The sequence below is a fragment of the Cebidichthys violaceus genome, unplaced genomic scaffold (genome assembly GCF_023349555.1).
Source record: "Cebidichthys violaceus isolate CVI_PGR_0920_01 unplaced genomic scaffold, fCebVio1.0.p SCAF_36, whole genome shotgun sequence".
In the NCBI taxonomy this organism is placed as follows: domain Eukaryota; kingdom Metazoa; phylum Chordata; class Actinopteri; order Perciformes; family Stichaeidae; genus Cebidichthys; species Cebidichthys violaceus.
In genome coordinates this window covers 1,613,640-1,622,077 of record NW_027176550.1, presented here as the reverse complement: position 1 = coordinate 1,622,077, position 8,438 = coordinate 1,613,640, and the positions used below count along the sequence as shown (strand labels likewise).

General features: G+C 46.4%; 2 protein-coding genes across 2 annotated transcripts; both read left to right on the top strand.

Moving 5' to 3' along the window:
• Window positions 1–1,390: 1,390 nt before the first annotated feature.
• LOC137884012 (phosphoinositide-interacting protein-like) lies at window positions 1,391–2,996 on the top strand. Its single transcript, XM_068725639.1, has 2 exons — window positions 1,391–1,464; window positions 2,573–2,996. Exon 2 carries the CDS (start codon window positions 2,589–2,591, stop codon window positions 2,994–2,996), a length of 408 nt encoding a protein of 135 aa, XP_068581740.1. The 5' UTR covers window positions 1,391–1,464; window positions 2,573–2,588.
• A 2,155-nt stretch (window positions 2,997–5,151) lies between these two features.
• Window positions 5,152–6,213, top strand: LOC137884018 (transmembrane protein 238-like). The gene has a single exon (XM_068725645.1). It carries the CDS (start codon window positions 5,265–5,267, stop codon window positions 5,775–5,777), a length of 513 nt encoding a protein of 170 aa, XP_068581746.1. The 5' UTR covers window positions 5,152–5,264; the 3' UTR covers window positions 5,778–6,213.
• Window positions 6,214–8,438: the final 2,225 nt, after the last annotated feature.

The following is an 8,438-nucleotide window of genomic DNA, read 5'->3' as shown; positions in this document are numbered from 1 at the left end:
TCTCAATTCATCAAATGTTACCATTAGATAACGCCTCATTTGCATATTTAAACACATTTCATAAAACTTGTAATACAAAGAAATACTGTCCTAATGTGAGTGATGAAGTGGTGAAGTTTGATGGTGATATCTACTAGTTCATGTTGTGACCCTCTTCACCTGGAGACTCTTCTAAATGTCTGGACTTTAACTAAACGTCTCTTTAAAGGAGCTTTTCTATCAATGGAGCTTTTCTCACACTCTGATCCAGAAATCTCCACTTCAGTAGTTCTGACATCCACCAAACTTCACACCTTCATTCCTCTCTGTGTGCTGAAGCTTTCTACAGAGGGCTTTGTCCACACACCACTCACACACTCATTTACACAATAAGATAATAATAAATAACTCATAGTTTCAGGGGGATATCTATGAGTTAAATGTTTCATCTGTGTCGTCTCCTCTGAATTAACCGATTTAATTAACTAATCCTGCCCAGAAATATTTCACAAAAGTTAATGACGCTTTCAATCTAAATTCAACACGCATGCTGGTACTGCCCTCTGCTGGATAGAGCGGCTCATTGCACGTCGTGACAGGATTCATCATGTGTCAGCGTCGCACCGCATGATGGTGCGTTTTAAACCGATCACGGCAGTAATTTAAGGAGTTCATGCAGGAGCAGTCGGTGCTTATTAAGTAAGCACAAGTGGCGGATCCTGACGAGCCGGTTCGGAGCTCTCTGCGGAGCGTAATTGTGTTTAAAGAGGGAGAGAGAGATCATGTTCGGATCAATGGCGACACACTGACACTTGTCTTCCCCCCAAAGAGTACGCAAAGCAACACAGACACAGATGTAATATAGAGGGCTGCCTAATGGAAGCAGGAGTGTCACGTTGCACAAACATCCCTCTGGTGTTTCCTCCGGCCTGTGAATCTGAAGCAGGACATTTTAGATGGAATTATAAAACAATAATAACAATAATTCAACCCTAAATTCTCAAAGACTTCCTGCGTTTTCTCAGGGTTGTTTGTGCCACACTGACGTCATTGATCTCATGTTCGGCGGAACAAAACTACAACTTTGCAGATAATTGCTTCGGGGTACTTTGGGATCAATACCGTGCCAACATATCAGGCTGTATTGGAAAGTGTCTGGTGATTGCTTGCTACATCAATCCGGCTACAACAGAGAGCCATTTCCTCCAGTCGCTGCCCCGCTCCTCTTTGTGTGGAAAGAGTATACCAGCCAATTCAGGCAGATGTTTCTCCCCTCATTGTCCTTTTCAGGCTTCTTAAACTAAAAAGAAAAAACAAGAAACGCCCGAGCTGTTTGGCAGAAGTTTGTGAGATCGTTTTAACAGACCGACGAGGGCGTCGGCCTGAGTGGTTTTTCGGGGTCTGTGGATATCCTCTGGGGACCGTAAAAAGCTCTTCGCCCTGGATGCAGCATCACGGACTGACCGCCTGCGATGGTAGACGATGGTGAGGGGATGTCGGTGGTTTACAGGCTTTTCTCTTGAGGAGGTGGAGATGGGCGTAGGAAGGGTGGATGGTTGTTTGGTGGGGGATCTGAAGCACTGCATTTGTTGCTGGTTTCTCTGGCGGGCGGACATTTTTCTTTTTGTTTGTCAGCGTCTCCTTCTCATTGCTGGATATTTCTGATGGTGAAGAGATTTGATATTATTGTTGATTCTTCAAAAAAAAAATTCAGACAAAGAAAAGTTGATCCAGATTTAAAGGTGGGTGTTTGTTGTTACTTCTATTTGGCTGCTTTTCAACTGTTTCTCCAGTGGCTGGAAGCTAGGAGACTTCATCAGGTAGAATGTGTCGTTCCATAAAGCTGATTTGGGGGAAAAGTCAACAATTCAAAGTAATTTAAAAAAAATATTTTTTTAAATTTAAAAAAAAATATTTTTTTAAATAAAAAAATTTCTTTGTGCAATTAGATTAATTATATATATAATCTGCTGTTTTTGTCAAGAGTACTTTTTACACAGAATTTGAATATTACGCAGCCAAAAAAAGCGACATATTTCTTTCAGAATTTGATTTTTAGCCTTCGAACCGCCGAATAAATGCATCAACCGATCACATTGCCGATACCTAAACTGTCGCGTGCAACAAAACTGCGGCTGTGTCGTCCGAAACAAGAAGCAAGGCGTGCGATACCTTTTCACAATAAAAGCATTTACACCGTGTAACTGTTTTCCAGAGGGAACTCAAATTCTCTCTGAGTGCTTCTCTTAAAGGAAACTCGATAAAATAATCTCCCGGTAGCTTTTAGGCTACAACAGTTTGACAAACGCTGCTCCGCTTTAAGCGTTTAATGAAAAAGAGATGCAACAGTCGCACGTTTTCGGCCGAGTGTTTTACATTTTCGTGTCTTTTATAAGCCACGCCCACGATGTGTAAAGGTCTGAAGGCACGCTGTTTTTTTTTAAATAATTGTACTTTTTATGACTTGTATCACTCTTAAAATAAGCAATGTTGATTACAGAAAATATCTGACATTACTATTCATTGGTCATAACTTTCTGTAGTAGAATCAGAGACCTCAGATGTGGTTTCTTGCTCTGCGTTTGCTCCACAGAGTCCCCCAGGAGGCCATGCAAGGCAGCCCAGAGAACATCCCCCTGGGAGTGTGCACCCTCTCCCAGTCCAGGGACCAGCTGACGCCCCCGAGCCGCACAGAGAGCACCGTGTTCAGCCTGTCGCGCAGCGAGTCCGTGTGGACCCCGGAGACCGCCCCCACCAAGTGTGAGGAGTTCTGGTTCGCCATCCACCTCATGTCCACCGGGGGCAGCTTCCTGGCATGCGGCATCATCATCAGCGGCCTGTGGTTCGCCGGCCACTGCAAGAAGGTGACCAACATCCTGGGACCGGCCCTGCTGTCCATCGGGCTGATGGTGTTTGTGGTGGGCGTGGTCCTGATCCCCATCACCAAGGAGAACAGGAAGCGGTCGAGCATGAAGAAGCCCCTCAGCTACTACAGGCCTCCGGTGTTCAACCTGTGACGGTCACAGAGCGCCTCGCTCGGACGCCGCTCAAGGGGAGAAACTTTAAGAGCGCGCCGGATCCAAACGCGCCTTTATTTCCAGCATGGGAGCCTCCGTGGAATCTCCTAATTAAAGGACTCCACGCGGCGACATTTCTGTTTATTTCTGTGGGACTGACAACGCTAAGCGCTTATCTCAAGTGTGCATGAAAACGTTTTGCATTAATAACCACGGCTGTGGAACAAAAGCAGAGAAGGTGAGAGCACAGGGACGACAACGAGCGAGAACAAAAAATGCAATTTGTTCACGCGAACAACTTAAGCGAGAAGGATACTAGAAAGCAAACTGTCCTCATGAATATTCATGAGGGGAAAGTGGACAAGGGGGATTTCCTAATGCCGTGTGGTACAGTATATGCCGAGTCATGAATAATTAAAGGTTGTGAGAGCTTATAATTGTCACTTCCCGGTTTCCTGAGCCTCGTTGCGTAGTCGGCGTGCATTCATCCTGAAACACGCGTGAAGAGACCAGAAAGCACCTTGTCATGAGATTTAAATACAAACTTTTATTTAACCCCTTCTGACCATCATAAGCATGAAATATTCATATTCATTGAAATAGTCTTTGGCCGAGTAACTAAGCTATAATCGATATGTAATGGATCACATGACTATCTCTAATTGAAATAAGCTTTATAGGCATGAACGTTCAAGTTGACGACACATTATTGCTATATGACATATTGTTGATTTATTATGTACGACACCAGAAAACAAAGATGATGATTACAAGCGACCGTGTTCTGTACAGGGACAAAGAGTTTTAGTGTCTTTCAGCTCGTTGTGTTACAGTTTTGGTTCACTGCTCTCAACATCAACATCTGAGCTGTGGACGCTGCTTTCAGTGAAAAAGCACAAAAACCACACTACACACAGAAAGAGTTAGCAACTAGCTGCTGAACATAGTGTGAGTGGAACTAGTCACTATAGATGTTTAATGAGGCAACTGTCGTCAACTTATAGGAGATAATGTGACAATATGCAGAGTATCCCTAAACAATGGTTCTTATGATAACTTATGAAAAGTATACATTTTATTATGTGTGTGTTTTCCTACTAACGTAAGCAACAAGACTACTTGGTCAGGGTTAGGAAAAGGTTGTGGTTAAAATAACTACAGAAGTTACTTCAGTGTGAAGGTTACGTAACAAATGAGTCAACGTTTGGGTTGAGTTCACTAAAAGTGGTCAAAACAGGAAACTCTGGGTCCCTCTAGCTTATTGTTCCGTTGGCCCTAAAAGCAAACCCCCAACTCGTTTAAATACACAACAAATAAATCAATAATGACAATCATATTGAGTTTACAGCCTTAAAACAACTATTAGATCAAATACAAGAGAGAAATCAGCTGACAGGACTTTGGCTGAAACCACCAAAATCCATGTTCCTGCTGAAGAAACGTTCTCCAGTCAAACTTTCCATAATAGTGGACATGCAAATACATACAAAACAAATGTAATAAAGAGGCAGAAAGAAACTAGAATAAAATGAGTCACGTTCTAATATTTCATGGCCCAAATATTACAGTGACAGTGCGTAGGGTTTAGTGGCATCTGGTGGTGAAGTTGCAGATTGCAATAAGCGGAACATCCCCTCCGCTGACTCCTTCCTGTCAACGCGGCGACGCCGGACGCCATCTTTACCAAAATCAACCTCTGTCAGCAGCAGCGGTACCGCGGCGTCTTTGCATTCAGAACTACGTGTCCCTGAAGTAACGTAAGGACAAGGCGCTGCAGCACACAGGACGACGGAGAAAAACACAACAGCTACGCACTGATGAAGGTATTAATGAATATCATGATGTCTGCAACTAGAGCCACAGACACGCTGCACACTGGCCCTTTAACAGGTAGAAAGTGGTTCATAATCCTGCACAAACAAAGTAGATCCTGTGTGTATACAGCACATTCAGAGAGAGGCTGAGTCATGATGCGTTCAAACCCTGAATATCAATTTGAATATCAAATCACATGTTAAACAGTCGTGTGTGTGTGTGTGTGTGTGTGTGTGTGTGTGTGTGTGTGTGTGTGTGTGTGTGTGTGTGTGTGTGTGTGTGTGTGTGTGTGTGTGTGTGTGTGTGTGCGCGCGCGCGCGCGTACACTGAGGGAAACACCTTGTTTACCCTCACCTGTGAGGTGGGGCGTTTCTCTGCAGGTGTCCTCGCGCTGCGCTCGGCTCGCCATCCTTCCCCGTTACACGAGCTCGAGGCGGCGGCGGTGCCCCCACCATGGATCGGGTACAGTGCTTAGGGGGATGCCTGTCTTCGTTCTTCGCCGCAGTCCTGCTCGACGTCCTCGGCGTCATCCTGCTCTTCGTCGGCATCTTCGCGGACGTGCGCATCGGCGGCCGCTTTTACGGCGACTTCTTGATCTACACCGGCTCCCTGGTGATCTTCACCAGCCTGGCCTTCTGGATCATGTGGTACGCGGGCAACGTGCGGGTGTCTGAGGACGACGGCGGCTGGATGAGGAAGAGGAGCGGCGTCGCGCGGCTGGCAAGGAAACTCACGGAGCGGCTGAGCCAGAAGCTGAAGCCGGAGGCCCGCGTGAAGTACGTGGAGGAGGATGAGGAGAAGGAGGAGAAGAAGAAGGGGGGCAGCCAGGTGAGCGCACCTGCACGCGAGGCCAGCCGGGTGACGTGGGGCAGATCCACAGTGTACCACAACGAGGGCTACGAGGACTCTCTGGACTCCCTCTCTGTGGACAAGAACTCGGAGACAGAAGAAAAGACAGAGATGTGAGCCTGCAGCTGGTAGCTTCACGCGAGATGCTTTACATGCTCCACGTCTGCTTCTCTAAAGACTGTATATCATTCTATCGTTCTGTAAACTAGAGGTTCAGTATATTCAGACCTGACGCTAAAGACTCTTCATTTTCAGTAAGGAAGACAAAGAAGAGTGTTTAGATGGTTCACTCTGAGCTATTCGGTTCATATCGAGGTCCAAATGACATTTCATGCAAAGCTGGATCAGCAGCTATTCATTTCAAATGTGTTAGTTAATATATATATTAATATGTATATATTTACCACTGAAGCACAATATGAATTCCTATGGTCCAGAGTTTCGTTCAGGTCTTTGCTTCATAAGGGTCTCGGGTTAATCTGTGAGGGTCGCAAGTGTCCAACTAGTCCATTTATTTATAGATCTGCTGCATTAAAAAAAACCTGGTTCTATTGAGGGCGTCGTTTGATTGGAGAGCTTTGGATGATGCTTTGAGGAGTTACCGTATCAGAGGACGGGGGGCGGGGGGGTCAAAGGGGGCTAACGGCTCTCTTCCAGCAGGTTAATCCGACCTGCTGCTCTATAATTAATTCATTTTCTTGCTGAAGGTATATTTGAATCAACACAATAGTTTGTGGCGTTCTCATTCAACGAGGAGAAATGTTCCTCTTGTTGACTCTCCTCCAATATTTCATCTTAATTTATGACTTCTTTTTTTTTGACACAAATGCTTTGCCGAACAAACAGCGGCCGTCTGTCATTCACGTCGTGGCTGACTGAACTCGAGTCGTGTTTGCTTTGAAAGCGGCACGAACACTGGTCCGACTGGTTCACCTCAATGGGCTTTTTGGTGTCGGGTAAACAAACCCGAAAAATCCTCAACAGAGGGATCACGTGACACCCAGAGTGACACCCAGAGTGACACCCAGAGTGACACCCAGAGTGACACGCTGTGTGACACTGAGATGCATCTGTCTCTGCTTCACTTAGAGAACACAGACCTGACACACAAATTGGATTCCAAATAATGGCACACCTTATGCAAATGTCCCCGGTCCCTGCCGGGGTTTTGTTTATTGCGAGTGAAACAACCTCTAACACACACACACACACACACACACACACACACACACACACACACACACACACACACACACACACACACACACAGAGTCAACATGGCCGAGTCTTTAAATCAAACACAGGACAGTGTTACAGTAATAACACGTCATGCAGCAGCTGTGGAGGGAGGGGCTCGGTGAACGCGGTGACTCGACTGGTCAAACGAGTCGCTCGCAGGAGAAGTTTCCACTGCGTGTGTTTCCTGTTTGTGACGGTCGCTTCACAATCGCTGTCATGCTGAGTTCTGCTCTGCTTCAGGCTCTTAGATGCTTGTTTAAAGGAGATGTACTCATGACTGGTGACTAGTAGTTCTCTTGATTACCAATGTTGATGCACTTATTGTAAGTCGCTTTGGATAAAAGCGTCTGCTAAATGACTGTAATGTAATGTAATGTCACCACCGAGCAAGTGTTTATGGGGGAAGGCTTGTGAAGCGGTGTCTCCGTCCTCCCTGGTTACACATGAAGGGGTTAAATCTCAAGCGGGACAGTTGATAAAAGATGCAACACAGCGATGCAGCTCCGCGTCGCTCTCATTAGTTATCAGTGTAAACACAAGCTCATGGCATCTGATTGGGAAGCATATGAGCATAAATCTGTCGGGGGGGGGGGGGGGGGGGGGTTGCAGACACAATGGGTCGACGATGCGTCCGTCGCGTTGCAATGACGGGAAAAGGTGCAAAACAAGTCAGCCCTGCAGAGGAATGAGGATGGACGGTAGAACCCGTTGTGCTCGCATACCAGGAGTCTCTGTGCCTTTTAAAGGAGATGGAGGCGTGCTGAGAGGACGGGACGGCACTTCACCACAGAGACGCCGCTGAGACATCGTCCGCTTCGTCCGCCGCCATGGAGCAGGGGAAGTACACCGTCTTCTTCCTGTCGCTGGCCGTGATCTTGGACGTCGTGGGCCTCATCCTCTTCTTCGTGGGGATCTTCGCTCCCTTGAGTTTCTGGGACTTCTTCGTGTTGTCGGGGCCTCTGCTGATCTTCATCAGCCTGATCTTCTGGATCTTCTGGTACATGGGGAACCTCACCGTGACCGAGGAGGAGCTCGACCTGGTCAAGCCGGACATCCTGTGACCTCCATTGGGAGTGAAGCAGGACTCTGAGTCCGGCTGCTGGACTCCTTCGACCCAGCAGCAGCAGGAGGAGGAGGAGGAGGAGGAGGAGGAGGAGGAGGAGGAGGCCCGGCAGGACGGATTGGAGCGGAAGCAGAATCGTGAATTTGGGAACCCTGAAGGTTTTGCCTCCGTGAAGGATGTGAGATAAAACCAAATCCAGGAAGGAACACATTGACTAATCCCAGCAGATATACATATATACATATACATATATACATGTATGTGTGTATATATATATATATATATATATATATATATATATGTGTGTATATACATATCATGTCGTGTTTAATGTGGACTGCAAGGGTTACTGGACTTTGTCGGAGTGTAAATCTTATTTCTCAGCGCTTTCATTGGGAGGAAGCTTTTTTAAAAAGTGCAGCGTCATGGTGTCACATGGTGTACGTGTTGTGATGAGAGGGGAACGCTTGTGAGAT

What these genes read in the sequence shown, in the direction of transcription:
- LOC137884012 (XM_068725639.1), top strand. Translation starts at nt 2,589, where the DNA reads ATGCAAGGCAGCCCAGAGAACATCCCCCTGGGAGTGTGCACCCTCTCC.
- LOC137884018 (XM_068725645.1), top strand. Translation starts at nt 5,265, where the DNA reads ATGGATCGGGTACAGTGCTTAGGGGGATGCCTGTCTTCGTTCTTCGCC.